The 20,668-nt window shown below is 37.6% G+C and overlaps 5 protein-coding genes across 5 annotated transcripts; 2 read left to right on the top strand and 3 right to left on the bottom strand.

Moving 5' to 3' along the window:
* Window positions 1–194: 194 nt before the first annotated feature.
* LOC145897735 (protein unc-93 homolog A-like) lies at window positions 195–3,954 on the top strand. The gene is made up of 8 exons (XM_082986147.1): window positions 195–604; window positions 747–896; window positions 1,056–1,237; window positions 1,488–2,003; window positions 2,086–2,253; window positions 2,477–2,711; window positions 2,768–2,935; window positions 3,032–3,954. Exons 1-8 carry the CDS (start codon window positions 439–441, stop codon window positions 3,235–3,237), a joined length of 1,791 nt encoding a protein of 596 aa, XP_082842273.1. The 5' UTR covers window positions 195–438; the 3' UTR covers window positions 3,238–3,954.
* A 1,462-nt stretch (window positions 3,955–5,416) lies between these two features.
* Window positions 5,417–8,112, bottom strand: LOC145899804 (putative aldolase class 2 protein RP493). The gene is made up of 6 exons (XM_082988716.1): window positions 7,871–8,112; window positions 7,620–7,732; window positions 7,366–7,533; window positions 6,870–7,010; window positions 6,573–6,682; window positions 5,417–6,290 (listed from the first exon to the last, which is right to left on the bottom strand). The coding sequence occupies exons 1-6, from the start codon at window positions 7,978–7,980 to the stop codon at window positions 6,144–6,146; spliced, it is 789 nt and encodes a 262-aa protein (XP_082844842.1). The 5' UTR covers window positions 7,981–8,112; the 3' UTR covers window positions 5,417–6,143.
* Window positions 8,113–10,057: 1,945 nt separating this feature from the next.
* Window positions 10,058–11,681, bottom strand: LOC145898681 (glutamine amidotransferase-like class 1 domain-containing protein 1). Its single transcript, XM_082987230.1, has 5 exons — window positions 11,546–11,681; window positions 11,402–11,478; window positions 11,103–11,316; window positions 10,782–10,970; window positions 10,058–10,656 (listed from the first exon to the last, which is right to left on the bottom strand). The coding sequence occupies exons 1-5, from the start codon at window positions 11,595–11,597 to the stop codon at window positions 10,541–10,543; spliced, it is 648 nt and encodes a 215-aa protein (XP_082843356.1). The 5' UTR covers window positions 11,598–11,681; the 3' UTR covers window positions 10,058–10,540.
* Window positions 11,682–12,193: 512 nt separating this feature from the next.
* On the bottom strand, window positions 12,194–15,908 carry LOC145897053 (calcium uptake protein 1, mitochondrial-like). The gene is made up of 8 exons (XM_082985210.1): window positions 15,522–15,908; window positions 15,223–15,417; window positions 14,975–15,124; window positions 14,176–14,332; window positions 13,851–13,969; window positions 13,650–13,781; window positions 13,111–13,275; window positions 12,194–12,794 (listed from the first exon to the last, which is right to left on the bottom strand). The coding sequence occupies exons 1-8, from the start codon at window positions 15,810–15,812 to the stop codon at window positions 12,552–12,554; spliced, it is 1,452 nt and encodes a 483-aa protein (XP_082841336.1). The 5' UTR covers window positions 15,813–15,908; the 3' UTR covers window positions 12,194–12,551.
* An 840-nt stretch (window positions 15,909–16,748) lies between these two features.
* LOC145899803 (flotillin-2-like) lies at window positions 16,749–20,579 on the top strand. The gene is made up of 10 exons (XM_082988715.1): window positions 16,749–16,842; window positions 16,928–17,009; window positions 17,147–17,237; window positions 17,398–17,521; window positions 17,598–17,830; window positions 17,951–18,070; window positions 18,224–18,438; window positions 19,063–19,246; window positions 19,448–19,597; window positions 19,831–20,579. The coding sequence occupies exons 1-10, from the start codon at window positions 16,794–16,796 to the stop codon at window positions 19,858–19,860; spliced, it is 1,278 nt and encodes a 425-aa protein (XP_082844841.1). The 5' UTR covers window positions 16,749–16,793; the 3' UTR covers window positions 19,861–20,579.
* Window positions 20,580–20,668: the final 89 nt, after the last annotated feature.

Genomic DNA, 20,668 nt, shown 5'->3' with positions numbered 1-20,668 from the left:
CAGGCAAGTTACGACGCGTTCGGGGTTTTCCAAATAAGAAAGAAGGCTCTGGTATTGGACGGAGGTCTATATAAGCAAGGTCGGACTCCCAACTCAACTTCTTCCTCCAACCTCTCTTGTGTGTCAGGGTTTATTGTGAGGTTTGTCTTTAAGGTGGTTCCCCTAGTCAGCATAGTAAACAGCTTGGAGTCAAGTTTGGGTTTTTCCAAAGTTTCCACTAAAAAATTGATAAAATACATTTATAAAAACTTTCATGCGGAACCGAATGGAAGTCGCAGAGTTTCAAAGAAAGAGAGGTTGATGTATTTGATCGTGTCCACATGATGATGATGATGATGTATTTGATCGTGTCCACATGATGATGACAATACCTTATTTGTTACGTTTCTGTTTTGTAGCAAAAACTTTTTTCCAAGGGAATAACTTTCGATAAAGGAAATGACAGAAAATAGTTTATCAGTCCCGGATGTAAGAAGCGAGCGATCGCTGAGACATTTGGTTGTAAAAAAATTTGCAATTTTTATGTCCGGTATTTTCCTCACGTTTGGGGCTTACACGACCTTGCTCTATCTCCAGTCAAGCGTGAACATTGAAGAAGGCGTTGGTGAGTCACGCTTGAATAATTTAAGTCATGAATGGTTAAGTTATGAATAGTTAGGAAAATAATCGTCAATACTACGTTGGTTGTTCATAATTAGGCTTAATAATGACACGTAACACTGACTGGCTTCCTTTATATCCACTAGGTGCCGCTGCGTCCACTGCTATCTATTGCACTTCAGCTGTGTTCGGAGTTATTTTCACACCGATTGTGTTAAAAGCTTTCGGCACCAAACCAACTATGATCATGTGTCACGTGACTTACCTGGTTTACGTCGCAGTGAATTTCTACCCGAGTAAGTTCGACATGGATCGTTGTGAACTTAAAACCTCTTATGCGTTCAACTCCAAAATAAAATTGATATTTTCTTGATCGGTGATTAATTGGTTTCTAATCTAGTCGTGCTCAGTTATTCGAGTTCGGATGGTGAGAATCCAATAATTCGTGTTGTCAGAAACATACACGTTGATACCTGGCGGAGTCATAGTTGGGATGGGTGAGGCCACCATGTGGCCATGCATGATGCTTTTCACGGTTCATTTCGCAAAAAGATTCGCAACTTTCGGAGGAAAACACCCGGATTTCTACATCACAGAATTCATCGGTTACTTTTTCTTCGTTTTCCAACTTTGCCAGGTTATAAATTTTCATAAATTTATTAATCACGAAAAATATTGATATAAAATAAATATTGTAAGTTTTTTCATTAACCATCAGATAACTTGCTATTGGGGCATTAATTATCTTCGTCACAATGTTCGGTTTCACGGTGAAACTGATCACGCAATATATGCGACCAAACATCGCATGTTGTCAGAGTTGAGTTAAATCCTTACCATGTTAAGGAGGCAAGCAGTAAATTACCTGCACTTTACTCTCACCCCAGGTGTTTGGGAACCTCATCAGTTATGCAATATTATTCGGTGGTAAGGGTCCGATCTCCACAAACTCCACATTTCTTAACAACTCCACCGACGCCACACCCACTGCCACGCCCCCCGGTCTATCCGTGTGTGGGTCAAATGACTGCCAGGATCCAAACATCACTGCTTTGAACATCGGTCAGTACGTCCCGGCGGCCGAGACCACGCTCTACATCGTGTACGGTGTCATGGGAGGCATGGTCATAATCGCTATAACGATTCACATCTTCTTGGTGAAAAAAATCAACCCACAGTTGGAGGTGAAACCCCCAAATGACGTCACAGGGGTTGATAATAGGGGTTTGGATGAAGTCGAGGTAGAGGCAGACGGTAAGATGACGTCAGTATTCGAGGGAGGGGCTGATGACGTCAGTGAATTGAAGTTTCGTGGTGGGCTGGAGAAGGATGATGAATTTGATGTTGTAAGCAGTATATTCGAAGGAGCAACGAATGATTTGGAAAGATCGGATGACGACAAGGTTATTTTTCCTTTAATACTTTTCGTCATTCAGGTTGTATTTGAAATAATGACGAATTGATTTTTGGTGTTTTATCGTACAGAGTTACATTGAACTTGCATTTTCCATCGTGAAAGCAACCATTGTCCACCTTTTCACTCCAAGACAATTACTAATCATCCCGTTCTCACTGTACAGTGGAATCTACTCATCGTTCGTCTTCGCCGAGCTAACGAGAGCTTTTGCTTCCTGCATCCTCGGGGTAGATCAGGTACAACAGCCAATAAGTCAATAAGGGCTTTCTTGAAATGAGAAATTTTAACAATTTTTCTTCAACAAAAAAACGTGGAAGAAATTTTTATCAATACGGAAACCAATAAAACAGCAAGCAGTCAGGAATCTAAAGTTAAATTTTACACAAACTTATTCATGTCACCAACTTGTAGTTAATATTTAAACCAACAAAGCCTAAACCCCAAGTACGTTCAATACAGGTTGGATTGTGCATGGCCATATTCTGTGCAATCAACGCATTTATTTCTTTCTTCATCGGCAAAATCTCAAGTCGCATCGGTCGGAATATTCCTTTAGGCTTTGCTTTGTGCGTTGACCTCGCTAATTACATGTGGTGCCTGTTCTGGGTCCCGACCCCTTCAACAACGTGGATTGTTTATCTTCTGTTTTTCTCCTACGGAATCACAGATGGCATTTGGAATCCTCTCGTAAACGGTAAATCCCCGCTTATGTTTAGTAATATGTAAAGGTAAATCGACATTTCCACGCAGATATGCACGCGGGATATTTCCAATCAAACCAGGAAACGGCTTTCACTGTTTGGAACCTCTTCGTTTTATCTGGGTTTGCGATCCAGTTTGGTTGGAGTACAAGCTTGTGTGTAAGATACAAAATCTACATTCAGATCGCCCTGCTGTGTGTATCGATGTTCTGCTATGGTGAGTGTTACGTCATAATGTTCCAGTGTTTTTTGGTCAAGATGCGAAAACCTTCATTAGACCCGAATGGTTTTAACGCAATTTTCATTTCTACAGGGATTGCGGAATTTCTGTTGAAACCCAAGCAACTTGAGAGTAACGACAAGGGGGATTCCCCCGGTGTTGAGAAGAGGTCAGAGATGAGTGGGAGGTCGGAGGACAGCGGGATATGCAAGGATCAACAATTACCCCATCCTTTCCACCAGGAGGAGTTATTTGATGTTTCTCCGGCCAAGAAGGAAGAAAATTCAACTAAATTGTAAAAATAAAATACATCGTGCTTTCCCGCTCCTCGAATTTGGCGAAATTTTTCCTTAAGAAAACGTATTTCGGACATTGTACAATAGAAGTCGGGCACCCATGGCTCGAGCTAGATGTGGCAAAGTTTGATGACGGAATCTGGCTCGCAAATAAATCTATGTTGGCATTTCTGAAACCGATTGGTAATAATAAAACTGAAAACTGAAAATAGGTTTTGACCACCAGGTATCGTAATGAATTGTGAATCTGACGTTCTTCTGGTGAAAAACAACAAATATACACCTTTTGTTCAATCTTTTTTAAACAAAAGGTGCATATTTGTTGTTTTTCATCAGAAGAACGTCAGATTCATATTTCAATAATAAAACTATTCTTGTAATTTTCTATAACGTACACAATCTATGACGTAACAATCGTGCTAAGAAATGCCAGGCGTTATTTGGTTGCTAGAACTTGTTTATTAAGTGTTGAAAAATATTACATGGTTCTCACTGAAATACAATTAAAAATAAGTTGCTTTCATGGCTCCCTTGGCCAAAAAGTTTCCCCGACCTCTGGTTTACAACATACAGAGATTCTGTACAAATAACCCAAGTTGTTGGAATAAGTGCTTAGGATAATGGTTTTTCATGACTGGCCAGCACATGACGTCATCGCTTAAAGTTTGGTGCATTTTTGTTGCTTTTCGTCATGTCGGTTTCGCAAAATATATTTCAAAACACAACGTTGAGAGAAAACCTGTGAAAATGTTTGAGCAACGAGAGAGGAACAAATATTCAAATTATCCACGTGTCACCGTCAGGTTAAAGGCAGAACCATTTCAACTTTTATTAATTTATTGCAAAGTTATTTGAACGTTCATGCCAGTGAGGGGGTTGGTTCAGTGTTCAGCAAACAAACATCACCCAAGGTTTTCCAATGGTCACGTTTTAATAAAGAAACGGTTTTAGTAAAACCACAATGGGGTAAAGCCCAGACACATAAGCAAGTATTAATTACAAGTAAGTCATGACCGGGAACTTCCACCAGCCACAGGTACTCCACTAAATCAACTTTTGTGTGAGTGGGGAACGTAACCGAAACCATGATGACGTACACAACCTGCGTAGGAAGTTTAAAGCAACCAACAAATATTCAGTAAATACCGACGACCTTCAGAACAGGGTGAGGGGCGTATCAACCAATCGTAACCGATCGATTGTGTCACGTGACAAGTTGTTTTGCCCAAACTCGGGAGTTTTCTTTTGTTAAAAACATTCCGATGATTGAATGCTGTTTCAGTTTATGCAAATAAGCCACCACCCCCGCAAAACACTAGGTGTGTGATGGGTTTTCCGCGTAAACACGTCTTTTCTTTACGCATGTAGTCACAAACACATAACAAGTAAACTTGCTTTTGTTTGCTAAAAACCTCTTTACAATCAATCAATTTATCAAAAACAAAATATTAACCTACGAATGTTAAGTATTATTCTCAGAATTCCGCGAGATTCGCCCACAACAAATTTATTCTGAGAAAAAGTTTTGGGAGCTTCCTGATAGTTCGTGTAAACATTATTGACAAAGTGAGTGTTTGGGTTCTTCCCCTGATATAAATTAGCAGAAAGCACCGATGTAACGGGAAGTACACGGTGTCAACATTTGGTTTAAGAATTACAAACCCCTGGTAGTTTTAATTTCAGGAGTAAGAATTACTTCGGACTGACAAATAATTAACAAAGCCAGGGAGCTCGTAAGGAACCCAGCAAATAAAAAGTTTCGCCGAAATACGGGCACGAGGCGGGAATTTCCAAGTTTATTGGACGAACGAAACTCCCCGCACCCAAGTTTAGGTAAAACTTTAAACAAACTTTAAGCTCATAATAGATTTTCCAAAAGTCAGTTGAAGAGTTTGATGACTGCTGTTCGCCAATCTCTGTCGACATCGAAGCTATTGGGGTTTTCCACAAGTAATTCTCTGGAAGGGTTTTATTTGCTCGCGTTCTCCACCGCACGTCACCAAGGTCACGGGAATTGTGGAGGTCGGTTGACATTTTTAAATCCGACAAAATCATGATGTTCAATGAAATGTTTATTATCTTTCACGTGAACTTTCTTTTCAATGAGAAATGAATCCCCGAATGGAAGAAACGGTTTACTTGTTTACAAAAAGTGTCAACGCAAGGTTTGTTACATTTCACAAATATTTAAGGGACTAACGTCACAAATCAACAATATGGCAGCCACGAAGAAAACGATTTACTTGCCCAATCACGTGATACATACGTCACAGCCCTGATGAAGCTTACTATACAGCGGGCGAAACGTCGGTTTAAACCGTGTTTCCCAACCGGTGGTATACGTGTAGGTACTACGCGACGGCATTCTACGTGTATACGCGAGCACCTTTCCGAAATATGCGGATCTGGTTCGAATTTAAAAAATCGTAAGTGATCTCAAAATGTTCGTTACTTCATCCCCTAGGTTACTTTGTAACACTCAACTATAGGTGGTACGCGTCGAAATTGTTTTACCTCCAAGTGGGAAGGAACCATAAAAAGGTTGGGAATCACAGGTTTAAGCGATATGTATATATTCGTTAATTTGCTCTGGAAGATAAATTCTTGGCAGCAACACAACGTTCTTCAACTTCATGTAATATTAATTTGTTTCATTTCTAGAGGACTCGCACGTTTGGCACACAATTCTCAATACAACGATACGCGGTATATACAAAGCGATGTATGACAAAACAACCAACATTTTCATAAACCCAAATTAATGGAACGAAATAAACGACGACATATCTGCTAGCGACGAAAGGTGAATACGTTTTACATTAATAGAAATCGTACCCAAAGCACGCGGCGAATTTATTTACATATTACACACAAACATTTACACAGCTCGGGTCGAATCCGTAATAGAATCACGTGTGTGCCTGTAAAAGGTTGGTAAAAGCATCAAGGTGCATCTGTGCATGGTCTGAGTAAGCTTCATCCACTAAGCTGTTGAAGCGGTCGCACCGAGACTGAGAAATCTCCTTCAATTCCCCTCCTGTGGTCATCGCCATGATCTGAAAATTGATTAAAAATATTTCGCAAAGTTAACAATGTTTCCGTTTTTGTTGAAAAACGCAACAGAGGTTTGCATGGACTTGTTTGGGTAATATTCACGAGACCAAGTTTGTTTGAATTTTAGAAATTGCTCACAATGTTCTGTGTAGTTTTGTTCAAGTAGAACTGACCATGATAGGCGGCAAATTTTTACCCAGTCAGTGTCCACATTATGCAGATCCCCCAACCGACATCAGCCATCATCAATGTGTTACGTCACAATGTTTACCGCTAGCAAATACCTGAGTCTGGCATGCTTGTTCCAGGGAAGTCATGAGGTCGAATGTTTTAGCGACAGAACTGCCAACCGTCATCACCCCGTGATTCCCCATCATCAAAATCCGCCTTCTCACTGCAAAGTTTTATTATTAAGGCATCACAGCACGTGGTTTAAATCGCAGAAACTCCCAAAACACCGTTTATAATCTATTAAAACCGTTTCCGTCACCAAACCAAGAGTCAAAGTGTTAGCGGTCCATGCAGTAAGCCAACACGGAAGAACATGACATGGTAAAATTATTGCGCAATTTGAATCTCACTTCCCAAAGCGTCGAACCAACGGTCGAACTCTCTGCTGTAATCTTGACTTGCCTCACTGAAATCTCGGTCGTACGAGATCTCGTTTATGATTTCTATGCAACTGACGCTGATACACAGGACTTTAAAATCTTTGAGGCAACCTAAACGAAGAAAGGTGGTTGAACCGAAAGTTAAAATGTAAACTAATTGTATTTGTAAAACTTTTATATGTATCTGTAAGAAAGAATATTTGCTGCTGGGGACAAACCAACCAGATGTCTCACCGCAAACAACGTGGTTTAAACCAACCTCGTTGTTAGTCAATATTAAACAAAACCAAGGCAAGGCAAACATCTGAGGTTTCTTTGTTCAAATATCTATTTTCTAATGAGGGATTTTACTGCGGAAAAACACAATTCAATCCGGACATTATTTCTTTTACCGCTACGAATAACCTCTCGTGAAGCACGTGTGTATTCTAATGCATTGTGATAGTGAGGATAAAATGGTGCTTACACAAAGTTGTGGCATGTGTCGGGTGGCAGTGGAATATGGCAGTGCAATCTGGTCTTCTTCTGTATGTTGTAAGATGGAAACCCAGGTCAGTCCGAGTAAGATGAGCTTTTCCTTCAACAACCTTCCCTGTTTCCGGGTCAATCGCAGCAAGGCATTCGGGAGTTACATCTACGTGGACAAGTGGAGGTTATTAAATTAGAACAGCTCAGGTTTATTTACGTATATAAACGAAAGTTGTTTAAATGTGAACTTACCCTTCCATAATATCCCGTACGGAACTAAAAGGATGACATTCCCGCCTCCATCTCTGGATCTAGCTAAAGCTGACACATGGTTAAAAATTCCGTCATTTATTCCGATCTTGTACCTGAAAACATGCATATGTGTTTCTTGTTGTAATGCCGGGGTGTGCATCGAACTTGCTGCTTGCATGTTGATTTCAAGCGAAAAATCAAATAAATATTTTCTTTAAATTCTCCTTTTACACAAATCTCACAAATCTCACCAATCCAACGCCCGACAAGCTAGGGCAAGTTCCTTCCTTACTGTAAAGTTATCCTTAATCTCGGGTTTTTCCGTCGGTTTCATGCTGCATGGTTCTGAGCCAGGAGCCATTACAGTGTTTCACAAAATATTTTCTGATTCAAGTTGTTTATTAGAATTTAGAATTTTTTTTAGATATTTAGTTGGGACCTAAAAATAATTGTATTTTTTCTGATATTTTTTATTTGCAAAAATGTGCGCATCTGGCGAAATAACATAAAGTGTTTACTTTAAAGAAATTTCCACATAACACTGCGGTCTTGGCGATACACTGACTGCCATCACAACAAAGCGAGCCTTTATATACAAAACTTCTTCCCTAAACTATTTCGCCGCCACACCAGCTGCAGTCACGTGACCCTCTCGGCCAATGACAACCTCTTATTCGAAACGAGCAATTTCACAGCCTCCAAGTTGCGAAAAATATTCTTTGTGACGAAACAAGTGTTTTGTAAAATCACGGAAAGTTTCGAACAGTGAGGCAGTTTCTATACGTCATCCGTGTTCTAGAATTCCCTGATCTGTTTAAACCTTGTTATTAGCAACAAACCACTGCCCCTAAACATAGCCTCTCAAGGCACATTTAAAGCATGTGAGTTATATTATAAGTGGGATTGTCTTTTCGCAATCACTAACAATATACAATGGATATTTCAGCCAAAACGAATTTACACCAAGTTTAAAATGGAAAATTCCCTAATGCTAATTGTCACTCGTAAAGTTTGACTTCCGATTAATATTTACAATTTTATATTTACCTGGTGTATTTTAACGCAACACAAGACAGGCATGATAGCTTAGTGTGTGAATAATAATCTTGTAGCTGTCACAATGAAATGTAACTACTTTTCAATTATTACGTAAACAATGAGGCATTCATCTTCTTCAATCGGTCGTCCTATCATCCAATTGATCTGCAAATACTTTCTTTATGTAAATATTGCGAAAAGTTGATAAGGGGGATACCAACAAGAAAATTCCCAGGAATTTATTCGGGGAAACTGCTTTGTTTGCTTGTTAGTGAAGCGTTGGAATTGTGACCCGATGTCAATTTGAGGTTATGAGTCATCTGTAAATTTCTGAAACCGTTATTTCCACATGCAGTCAACATTTAGGGCGGAAATGCGGGTACCTAGGCCCACTTAACCAACTGGCGAGAAATTATTTGTGAGTTTGGGGTAAAAAATTAGTAGAAGAGGTTGATGTATAACATAAAACTTTCGAAAAGTTCATGTGTGTATGGTGAATAGCTATCTGTGCTTTCAATAAAGTCAAGAATTATTATGATTTATTTTAAATATTTATTGTAAAAATTTCTTCCACACATATTACCATCGTGGACTGACATACAAACCAAGCTTTAAACTATACTATTTTTTGCCAACAAATTTTTTTCTAAATTTGTGAAAAGTTGTAAATTAACAGGTTTAAAAAATGTATTGTGATAATACAGAAGACCACTTCCTTCTGTTTTTAAATTGCTCCCATCATAATACAAATATTACGACAGCAGATATGTATTTTTTGACCTTCACGCTTCACCGACTCACATTAATTTGTAATAACTTGTATGAAGACTTCGCGGTAACTCCCAGGCACGTGGATTTTCTCAGTGGAAAGTGAATTGCCTTGAAAACTTTGGCAACAACAAGGGTTTTGTGATGAAAGGTTTAGCTGCTGAATCTATCGACCGACACAGAAATGTTTTTTTTGTGTGGCTCCTGTCCGACACCTTGCGAGTAAATTACTTTTGACATTACCTCCACCAACGGCGCTGCTGCGTTGCAAAAAGGGGAAGATTCTTTTACACCGGGTCACAAAGTTTTTTCCAAACTTGATCCACATACAAGCCTATGTAACATAGCAATCTGTGCGAATATTAACGCTACGATTTCGTGAAGTATTTCAACTCAAATTTATAAACAAAAATACGGTGGCCCTGTTTACGCATAATCATTAAAATTCACACAGATTTCTGTTTTACACATACTTATATGTGGATCAAGTTTGGCGAAAAACTTTGTGACCTGGTGTAGTAGTATTTTCCGCAAAAAATCCTCTTTTTTACTGAAGTTAGAAACACTATTGCCATAGCAACCAACAAAATGGTTTAGGTTAGGTTATTTTCCACCCTTAACAACATTCAGTATCGGTTTCAGTTGAATATATTCTGCTGAACAATTTAACAAACAATTCCACTTTTGATAAACATATTCGGAAAAAGTGGAATGTTATTGGTAATGCAACTGCATGAGTTTTGGTGTGTCAGTTTCACAATCAAGCCTTGAGGTGATTACTCCCAAATATTTTCATTTACACATGAAGAATTGTTCAAGCAAGTCGGTTGCTGGAAAATATTTTCCAGAAAACCTGGCATGAATCTGGGGTAGATGCAGAAAGGAGGGAAGATCTATTCCCTTAAAACAACACTGAAAGCAATGCTGAAAACAAAAAAATAATGATTTTAGTTCATTACTGCTCTGGTGCATGCATTGCTATCTACTCGTCTAGCGACCAACATCGCCATTAATACATCACAATGAGTTTTGGTTTGTCGTCTCCTGGAGAAAATTTCTGGATCAGCTTCTGGTTTGAAAATAATAAAAAACAAACAAGCATAATCTGAAATATTCTATCTTGCATTTGTTGCGAGGATTAGGTTCTGGACGGCTGTGAGTGTAGATTGTGAATTCTGTCCTGTGATTAAATTCCTGTCGATCACCACATGAACAGCATCAACTTCACTAGCTAAAAATAAAAAAGTGTTTTAGTTCAAAACGTGTCTAAAAGGTTATAATCTCATTTTGAATTTATTGTTTAAATACTGAAAAGTTATTATAATCAAAAAAATGCAAAGAAACATAAACACATACCTGCATATGAGGCAAAATTGTCCTTGGCAAAGTCTTCAAATATTATTGGTAAGCTTGGAAAATCAGTACGTTGAATCAACTCCATCACAGATGGGCCGGTCAAACTGTAGCCTTTAAAACACCATTCCTTGTTTTCAAAACGGCCGGCTGCTAAAACTACAGCCCCAAACCCAACCGCACATATTGGTTCTGAAAACAGGATGTTGATTATACAATGAACCTCATAAAAAAGACATAACAAATTCATCAAGAAGGATTCAACAGCCTTGTGCAGCACTCACAAACACAGATATTTTATTATGACAAAATACAGCTTCTTACTTTTATCATTAACAAATGCACGTATGATGTGCATGGCTGAATCATGCTTCATGAGATCAAACATAGCACCTGGCGTGCTTGGAACCAACAATGCATTATATTGTGAAGCGTCAACTGACTCCAGTTTCAAGGGTGATGCATAACTTTTACTTCTAAACTCAGAAATCCATTTTCTATTGTTGTCATCCACATTTACAAAATCAATGGGAACTCCCTATATCAAAAAAGAAAACCTCATATGATCATACCATCAATTGATTCTGTACATTTGTGGCGACAAAAATTTGTGAAATTCAAACCTGGGGAGTCGCAATTGTGAGATTAAATGCAGAGTTTGTCAAAGTAAAGGCGTGGATGAACGATTGAGAACAAACGCCTGCAGGGAAAGACATATCAACCAAAAAGTTTATGGTTTTGATTTTATGTAATCCAAAGATACACACCTTCTTTATGACTGCTACAAATTACTAGGCACGAAGGCCGTCTTTCCGTCATTACTTCAAGATCAAAACTTATTTCCAGTCAACCAAATTTTAAACACACAAATGTTGCAAATTTGGATGATTTTTCTCACGTGAGCAAACAAAACTTTGAACGCAGACAACTCGGTCGTCTTACGAGGTAGCGGCAAGTTTTTCTCACCATATTTTTTATACGCTAAGCAGAGAACAGAATACTGTTTTTGTATTCTGATATTCGAACATGTAAATAGTGTTATCATTTTGTAATATGTCTAAACACACATGGCTTAATTTTTATATCGGGTTTAAACAAACAAAATTAAAATGCTTCACCACAACTGCAGAATCTTATGAACTCAGTTGACCTGGCTACTGGTCCTTGTACAAAAGCGGAGAGAACTTTCGCTGACGCGTATGTTGGTTGGAGACGTAAAAACTAGCCATACATGCACAGCCAGAGCAACGACAACCACGTCAGGACAACATTATTGGCCACAGGTGCTGAGATAATTTAATCAAACATTGGTAAAAAGCTTTTCTACAATGTCATTGTAAACATTGAATAGTTGGTCGAACAATTGAACCTTCGTCTACCTGATCCTTGGACAATCTCACACAACTACATACGAACATACAACAACTATATTTCGTGCACACTAAAGTTCAGACAAGTGCGATAGAAGTATATTGCAAACAGTAAAGCTAATTTTTATGTTATTTTAATGTAAAACACATGGATCGCTTCCCCAATGACCCTTGTTTCCCAAAACTATCGGGAAGAACCCCGGAATATTAACTTACCTACTCCACAAACCACATATTGCGTGGCCCTGGGAGCATCATAAACTGACCAGTTATGCTTGTAATAGGGAGTAACACAGTACAATATTGCCTGTGCGTTAGTGCAGGTTACCAGGATAGTTGCTGCAATAATGCTGTTTAAGTGCAGCAAGCTATGATGCGATACATTACTCAACACAGTGAATAGTTAAACTTCTCCGCTGGATTGAGAAGAGATCCAGGATGTCTCCTTTGCACATTTCCATGCAGCATCTACCAATCGAAAGAGACCGGTGTCCTTCGGTTTCTCCAAACCCCTCATCAGCCTCCGTTTCATCACAGCCACAAATTCTTTGTTACTTAACGTTCCGTTGCCGTCATCGTCAAATGCGGTGAAAACAACATCAACAGTATGATCAGATAACTCCTGTTTTGCAACTGTCCGTGCCACCTGGCAACAACACCACAAAGATGAACTCCATATACAAACATGGAAAAAATATGTAAATTTTTTTGTGGGATTGAAGTTTTAAGTAATCAACATAGATACAGCATACACCAATATGTGAAACAGGTGAAATTCTTGGGTGAGATGCAAGCCGGTGAATGGACATAAACAGATTTCATCACAGGCCAAATACTTTGCTTGATGAAAACAATTTTCAACAACCATTGTCGTTGATGACTAATGACATCATGGACATCACAAATTAATCATCATTAGCCTTGGCCATGTTATATACTATATACAAACTATGAGTTGCCACCTGCTGCATCGTGTGCTTGTCAATATCTGCCCCAACTACATGGTAAAAATCGAATGCAACATCGACATCATTTATGTGTTTCAGAAAGTGAAAAAATGATTTTGTTTCCTGGAAAGAAATTCCTTTAAATTGGCCTTCTTCATCCATGTAGGCCTGTTTAACTCTCTGAAATGAATAAAGGTTTAAGTGTTGGGAGTTAAAAGGGAACTAGTTTATGGTGGAAAGAAACATTATTCGATGCTAGCTTTTCATAGCTGTCACATACTGAATATAAAAATCAAGGCACAAACAAAGGCTGACATTTTCTCTTGGATGAGAACAACTTAAACTTCGTTATCTTAACGAAATAATATTGTACCAATTTATTTGGTTTAACAATTACTGCTTTTATTAGTAAAACACAATAAATCGTTGACGAAAATCTAAATTTTAACTTTAGTTTTGATTTTTTTAATTAAAAAGGTAAAAAAAAGCATTCAGTATTGACAGCCTGGCACTCAAGAGTTCATGTCATAGTGTCATACATTTAAATTACTTACTTTTATGATAATTTTCTGTTTCTTTGGGTTCAGTCCAGAATAGGTCAAAAGCATTCGAACAAATTTGGTTTCTTTAATGTTCCCACCATTGTTTGGTTGTAATTTGTTAAATTCAAGTTTTAAAATATCATCCTATAAAAGTTGTACAACAATATCATAAATGGTGAACATAAACATTATTTGCCTGAATTAAACAGGTACCTGCAACCTTTGTTGGAACTCAATAAACTTTTTAACTGTTAGTTTTTCTGTTCCATCTTCACCAAAAAAGTAAGATGTGATGGCGGACTTTGATTCTTTAAATGGTTTTACCACATTTCCTGCAGTAGATTATAGTAAAAAAATAAGTTATATTATGACTTTTATGGTTTGACAAAGCTGGACTGACTGCTAAGTTCTATTACAATCCCAAGCTTAAACAAATATAACTATTATTAATAAAGCTGACATGCTTAGTATTCTAAAAAACTTGTAATAGTTTGATAAAATAATAAAAAAAGGAAAATTTGCAGAACTTGAACTTTACCAGTAGTCTTATGATCTCTATGTCTCATCCCCATTGATGTTTGTGAGCGAGCTGTGTTTGTTACTTGTTGGAACTCTTCAATATCAACTTCACCGTCTCCATTTAAATCAAACATTTGAAAAGCAATCTCAAAGTTCCTTTGCGGGGTTGAAAGTACCTAAAAAAATCAAGATTTCCTCGAACATTTCTTTTCAATAAAATGGCACTTCCAGTTTAACTCTGTAAGGCAAAATAGAACCCATCACTGGGAATGGTTTGTGATCTAATGTCAACCACTCTGCTATCCTTGGGTAAAACCCTTTAAATCCCATTATGGACTGAAAGTTAGACAATATCTTCCTACGAAACTAGTGATGTCTTGCGTCGGATCCGGGTACCCGGACCCGGCCGGATAATACACTTAATTTTACCGGATAGTTTGTAAAGCATTTTTGTCCTAAAAGCGGAGAAACATTTCGCAAATTACTCGTTTTTGGGACCCAGTCTGTTATACTCGCCGACGTAAGATTTTTCTGTTATTTGTTATCAAGGTTTTTCGTGACATGTTATACCATATTAATAAATGCCCACGTTTATTTGTTTCACTCATGACAGGTTAACCTTAACATAGCATTCTGTTTGGGAATCAAACATTTTTGCCATACCGATAAAATACACGAATCGGTGTAAACAAACTGCCGGATCCAAATTATCTGGCCGGATTTGATTGATAACTAACAAACGGATCCGGCCGGGCCGGATAATTTGGAACTGGGAACATCACTATACGAAACCAATATATACAAAAGTTTTTTCTTACAGTGAGTAGAAAAATATAGTCACTAAAGCTGATGAATCCACACTCTCCGAGGGCATGGAATATACTTGTTTCCTCCAACGAGTCTATCTTCTGTATTTCCTTTAATATTTCCGATCCCTTTTGTATGTGGTTTGATGACAGCCTCACAACCTGGTTTGATTTGCAGATCAAAATTTAATTTTAGGTATGTTTGCCATTGGAAACATTTTAATCCAACAAGATTTTATCCAAATTAGCAAAACAAGCACCTTAAACTGGTCGAGTCCAAGATTTTCTGGTTGTTTTTCACCAGGAGTAATCGAGCGAAGAAAATCCACTGGGGTCATGTAAGTTTCAGATTCACCATTTTCATACACAACTTTGTACGTCGCAAAGTATCGAAATATTTTGTCCGGTGTTGAATATGCTCGAATTCGATTCTCATATTCAATAAAACGGCGATCCTAAAATACCACATATTCAACTTGATCAATGTTTTAAAGGCGATAAAGTAGTGTTAGTTATTTGCATTTTGTTGGAAATCATTTTGCTATTTAAGAAATTATACCTTAAACCCAACTCTAGGCCTCTTTTGTAGATCTTCATTCACTTGCTGTTCAGCTAACTCCCTGTTTGATGTTTCAAAAGTTGCACCTTCAGTTTCAACAGCCGTTACTGCCTTGCAATGTGCAATGCATTGAAAATTTGAAGCGTGTTGAAGAAACAAATTTTGTGCGCGACGGTCACCAATGTTAAGTTTGACATTATGCCAGGATGGAAAGGTTTCTTGCTTTAAACTGGCACATGCATAAAAGGTCGAACAAGCAGCAGCTGCAGCAACTATTTTGCGATGAAACATCTTAATAGTTGCTTAAAACCCAAGACTTTTGGCAGCAATATAGCAATATTACATTTTAAAATAACGCTTCAATATAATTACCCATGATGAACCAACAGCACTGAAATGAATGAAAGACACGTTATCTAATTTGCATAGATCCTCAAACGGGTGGAGAAAACACATTTACATGTTACTCCGTACGCCAGACTCAATCAAGTACAACTGTTTGCGCTCGTCTTTAACCCACACGGAACAGAACATAAAAAAATTAATGATTAACATCCTCAATTTCACCGGACAAATACTAATGTAGTTCGTTTCAAATAAAGATTTTTTAAGATTTTTGTGATGGGACACTAAATACACTTTATTGCCAGTAGAGATTTGTTGTTGTAAGTACACCTTGTGGGTAACACCGGATATGTATTTTCATATTGTATGCTCCGTAGATGTTGTAACAAAAATTTTTATTTGTGGGAAAACGAAAGTAATAACACCCACCATAACCATAACACGCATCATCGGGAATAAACTGTCCCGAAACTTACGTAAAAAATTCCGTTCTACTGTCATGCGCAACCGTCACGTGATATTTACGAAGGAGCGACCACAACCTTAATTTAATTCACTCGTATCGATAAACACGTGGTTAATTATTCACGACAGCATTGCGAATCGTTGTGATGTTATTGTTTGCAGATGGAAGCGGGTTGAAAATGGTGTTTTTCGTGCAGAAAACATGTGACATTTATAATTTGCCTCCAGTCACGTTTGAAAAATTTAGTCGCGCTCCATCCGATATGTAGGCTTGCATTCATTCTTGTTGGCAATACTGTTTAAGTATTTTATGGAAGAACAGTTTATAATACATTTACATTGTTTGAGGTATTAGTATAGTATTAGTAACCTAAAAAGTTAATAATCTCTGAAAATTTACAAAAACAATTACTTCACAGAAAAGTAGTTTTCTATTCGTGATAACTAGCTTTGCCTATAAAGATGGGAAATTGTCATACAACTGGTCCTAACCAAGCGTTAGTTGTTTCTGGTAAGTTAACGGTTGCTTTTTGAGTACAATTGTTTTTTTGTTAACCTGCATGTAATTTGTCCAATAACATTTGGATCCTATTTAGGTGGTTGCTGTGGTGCTGATGGGAAGAAATATGTTATCGGAGGTTGGGCGTGGGCCTGGTGTTGCGTTACTGAAGTTCAACGGTAATAACTGAAAACATTCTGTTTTAAATTTTAAGTAAGCTACATCTAAACAACATTTGAATCTCCCAAGCTTCTATCTTGGCTGGCATTTGCCACTTAAAAATTCTTTTGCAAAGTTGTTTGTTTTAAATTTTCAGCATCTCGCTTGAAGTAATGACTTTGAATCCAACATGCGACAATGTTGAAACAGCTGAAGGCGTTCCTCTGACCGTCACTGGAGTCGCCCAAGTAAGATCAATGTTTGTATTTATGCAATATAAGTAAATCCTCAGTCTTCTTATAGCAAAGTACTTCTTATTTTAAAGTATTTCACTTAAGTTTACATAATTAAAAAGTTAATTACATGTTCTTAGTGCTTTTGGCAGCAAAAATGAAAACTAATTTTCAGGTAAAAGTTATGACGGAGAAAGACCTTCTTTCTTCTGCCTGTGAACAGTTTCTCGGCAAAACAGTTCAGCAAATTGAAGAAATCCTTCTTCAGACCTTGGAAGGACATCTTCGTGCAATTCTTGGTAACTACAAATGTTTGTGGGGAATTTAAATAATCTTAGAATTACTTGTTTCATCATAAATTAACATGCTATGTAGGTACACTGACGGTGGAGCAGATCTATCAGGACCGTGAAACTTTTGCAAGTCTTGTACGAGAAGTTGCAGCCCCTGACGTCGGTAGGATGGGTATTGAAGTTCTGAGCTTTGTCATCAAGGATGTTGTTGATAAAGTGGATTACCTAAACTCTATCGGCCGAGCTCAAACTGCAACGGTGAAAAGGGATGCACAGATTGGTGTTGCAGAGGCAGCTCGTGACTCTGGCATGGTGGTAAGTTTGTATTACAAACTCCTGAAACTACACTTTTAAGGGTTAACGCTTCTTTGCTTGGTGTGATCCACAACATTTAAATTCTAGTAATAAATAATGTGTTTTAACTATATCTCGCAGGAAGCTCGTTGTGACCGGGCACTTATGGATGTTAAGTTTGACTCTGACACGAAAATTGCAGATTCTGAGCGAGCATTCAAAATGTCGCAAGCAGCGTATCAGAAGGAGGTTAACACAGCAGTAAGTACAAAACTAATCTGTGGTTTATTTTTATGTTTAAGTGTAAAATTGGGAAGAAGGTTCCATGCTGCAATTAACAAATTTTTAAATCAACCATACTTTTTTAAGAGATGTTTGGTTTGTCAGTATCAACAAGATATCTTTATATAACAGCAAGCAGAGGCACAACTGGCTTACCAACTACAAGCTGCGAAGGAGAAACAAAAAATCAGAAAGGAAGAAATCGAAATTGAGGTTGTTCAACGTCGAAGACAAATTGATGTTGAAGCTCGTGAGATAGAACGTAAAGATCGTGAGTTGGAGGCGACTGTAAGAAGACCAACAGAAGCGGAAGCTTACAAAGTCAAAACTCTTGCAGAGGGAAAAAGGTAAGTTTCAAAAAAGTATTAGCAAGTGGCTTTCATTCAACGTCTCGAAAAATGTGTGTGTTGGAATTAGTCTTTGTGATAATCGCATGTGTGAAAAGTTACCTCTATATTGCTGAACACAGCATCAATACTCAATGATGTCGCACACATAGTGTTCTTATTGTTGTTTCCTGCTAAGAGGAAATTTCTATATCCTGTCATTATTATTCCACCCCCGCTGCTTCCAGTTCACACATTTGATAAATATTAGTTGCTACACACGGAAGCCACACATCCCAGGCCATAAAACTTGAATGAGAAATTAAACTTACAGTAAACTTTTTATTATTGATATTTTTTTTTGTAACAAATTGATAGTTGACAATTCATACACGAAAAAACTTGTCCAAGTTGTAAATTGTCATTAAGGTTTGTCTGTGTTTAGAGCATAATATAGTTAAGATTTTTTTGTGCAAGTTATTTGTTTAGAAAATTTTCCAATTTCCGATTATTTTTTGTACCCTTTTACAAACATGTTTTTTTTTGAAGTTTTTATTAATATTGACAATGGGATATCTTTATACCCCAGTTGAATTACTCCATGTAAACAAATACAATATATATAATGGAAATATTTGATGTCAGAACAAAGGTGGTTGAAGCGGCCAGAGCAGATGCCGAACACATCAAACAAATAGGTGGGGCTGAAGCTTCAGCTATCGAAGCTATTGGAAAGGCAGAGGCTGAAAGTATGAGACAAAAAGCAGCTGCTTATAAACAATATGGGGACGCTGCTTTGATGTCTCTGGTACTTGACTCCCTACCTAAGGTAAGATTTTTAAGATTGCGTAAGAGAGCAACATGCATTTGGAATCTACCAGCTGTTTGAAATACATTGTGAATTTTTCTATGATTGTGTGGCTAATCTTACTGTTTAATTCTTTATGTGGGTGTATTTGTGTATTGCAATTTATTGCAAACTTCACAAAATCTGGTATGTGTGTGAATAAAATCGTGTTTTTGCCACTAGATTGCAGCAGAGGTATCGGCACCATTGTCAAGAGTGGATGAGATTGTTTTGCTTGGAGGAGGAGAGGACAGAACAACGAGTGAAGTTACCAAGCTTTTGTCTGAGTTGCCACCGGCCGTCCAAGCTATTACCGGGGTTGACATTTCCAAGGTTTCAATTTCAATATGTTATTTTTTCTTTTGACAAATGTTGAAATAAATATTATTTACGTCATTCTTAGAACCGAGGCAAAGAAGTTGTTCTTTCTGTACAGACTGGCATTGGTCCATGGCAGTTGGATTTTTGTAACAAAAACTGTTGCTTCAACATAATTCCATAATAACCCATTTTTATCATGTGTTTTGCAAATTGACCAAAATTGACATTAATGTTTGCATCCTCAGGTTTTGAAGCAAGTTCCCGGAGCCAAGTAGATATGCAAGAAACACTCGATACAACGGCACTCACTAACCGTGGGTTAAATTTTACCTCACAGATTAAAAATGTATTTCACCAAGTGGCTCCGAGACCAAATGTCTGAATACTTTGAGCACTACTTCATATTGCATATTGTTGCTGTTGTTTTCTTGTGATTTTAGAGAACATTTTAATAATTTTTAATACTGCTAATGCCTAAATTTATACTAATTCTGCCTTTTTATATCCCCATTGGCTTCACAATTGTTAACACAATCAGTCAACAGCATAAATATAGAACAGGGTAGAGTTGTGTTCACAACACAAGGTATTACGATGGCAGATTCAGTTAAAGTTGGTCTTTTCACAATGTCTTGCTTGGTGGTAAGAGCCTTGTTTTTATTGATAACCTTGCATGAAATAATCGCATGTGTTCTACTTGTACATACAAATCTTCGTGGATTAAATCCTGGTTTAAGTTGTTATTTCCAAATTTAGTATGTTAGCAGTTATGGGAGTTTTTTGTGGCCTGTGTAAAGAAACTTGTTTGGAAACATCGCCAGTGGTTTAAACAGAGAATTAATGTGAGCTTGGTATTTTCTTAATGCATGGGTGGTGCTTTCCATGGCAGGCAATGTGCATTCATTATTTTTGTGTTGTCTCTAATGTACACTGGTTATAACTTGTATAATAATTGTTAATAAACACTTAACCAACATAGTTTGGTATGAGGTTATTCTTTGGTAAATCATTTAATGGCGGCAAGGTCATTATAGAAACGATCGGTTTTAATTTTATTGTAATCTTGCTGTGGAGGATGACCAA

The sequence above is a fragment of the Ascidia mentula genome, chromosome 4, assembly GCF_947561715.1.
Source record: "Ascidia mentula chromosome 4, kaAscMent1.1, whole genome shotgun sequence".
NCBI lineage: Eukaryota > Metazoa > Chordata > Ascidiacea > Phlebobranchia > Ascidiidae > Ascidia > Ascidia mentula.
Note: the sequence above shows the minus strand (reverse complement) of the source record. Positions and strands in the feature narration are given on the sequence as shown.

Coding starts and splice junctions, on each gene's coding strand:
- LOC145899804 (XM_082988716.1), bottom strand. CDS start 7,980: ATGGCTCCTGGCTCAGAACCATGCAGCATGAAACCGACGGAAAAACCC. Junction 7,011..7,365: donor GACACATGCCACAACTTTGT/GTAAGCACCATT, acceptor TTCTTCGTTTAG/GTTGCCTCAAAGATTTTAAA. Junction 6,683..6,869: donor TTGGTTCGACGCTTTGGGAA/GTGAGATTCAAA, acceptor AAAACTTTGCAG/TGAGAAGGCGGATTTTGATG.
- LOC145898681 (XM_082987230.1), bottom strand. CDS start 11,597: ATGACGGAAAGACGGCCTTCGTGCCTAGTAATTTGTAGCAGTCATAAA. Junction 11,479..11,545: donor TTGTAGCAGTCATAAAGAAG/GTGTGTATCTTT, acceptor CTTTCCCTGCAG/GCGTTTGTTCTCAATCGTTC. Junction 10,971..11,102: donor TGCATTTGTTAATGATAAAA/GTAAGAAGCTGT, acceptor TCCTGTTTTCAG/AACCAATATGTGCGGTTGGG.
- LOC145897053 (XM_082985210.1), bottom strand. CDS start 15,812: ATGTTTCATCGCAAAATAGTTGCTGCAGCTGCTGCTTGTTCGACCTTT. Junction 13,276..13,649: donor AACAGAAAATTATCATAAAA/GTAAGTAATTTA, acceptor TATTCATTTCAG/AGAGTTAAACAGGCCTACAT. Junction 12,795..13,110: donor ACAAGCACACGATGCAGCAG/GTGGCAACTCAT, acceptor TGTTGTTGCCAG/GTGGCACGGACAGTTGCAAA.
- LOC145899803 (XM_082988715.1), top strand. CDS start 16,794: ATGGGAAATTGTCATACAACTGGTCCTAACCAAGCGTTAGTTGTTTCT. Junction 17,010..17,146: donor TGCGTTACTGAAGTTCAACG/GTAATAACTGAA, acceptor TTAAATTTTCAG/CATCTCGCTTGAAGTAATGA. Junction 17,522..17,597: donor ACATCTTCGTGCAATTCTTG/GTAACTACAAAT, acceptor CATGCTATGTAG/GTACACTGACGGTGGAGCAG.
- LOC145897735 (XM_082986147.1), top strand. CDS start 439: ATGACAGAAAATAGTTTATCAGTCCCGGATGTAAGAAGCGAGCGATCG. Junction 1,238..1,487: donor TCGTTTTCCAACTTTGCCAG/GTTATAAATTTT, acceptor CTCTCACCCCAG/GTGTTTGGGAACCTCATCAG. Junction 2,004..2,085: donor AAAGATCGGATGACGACAAG/GTTATTTTTCCT, acceptor TTTATCGTACAG/AGTTACATTGAACTTGCATT.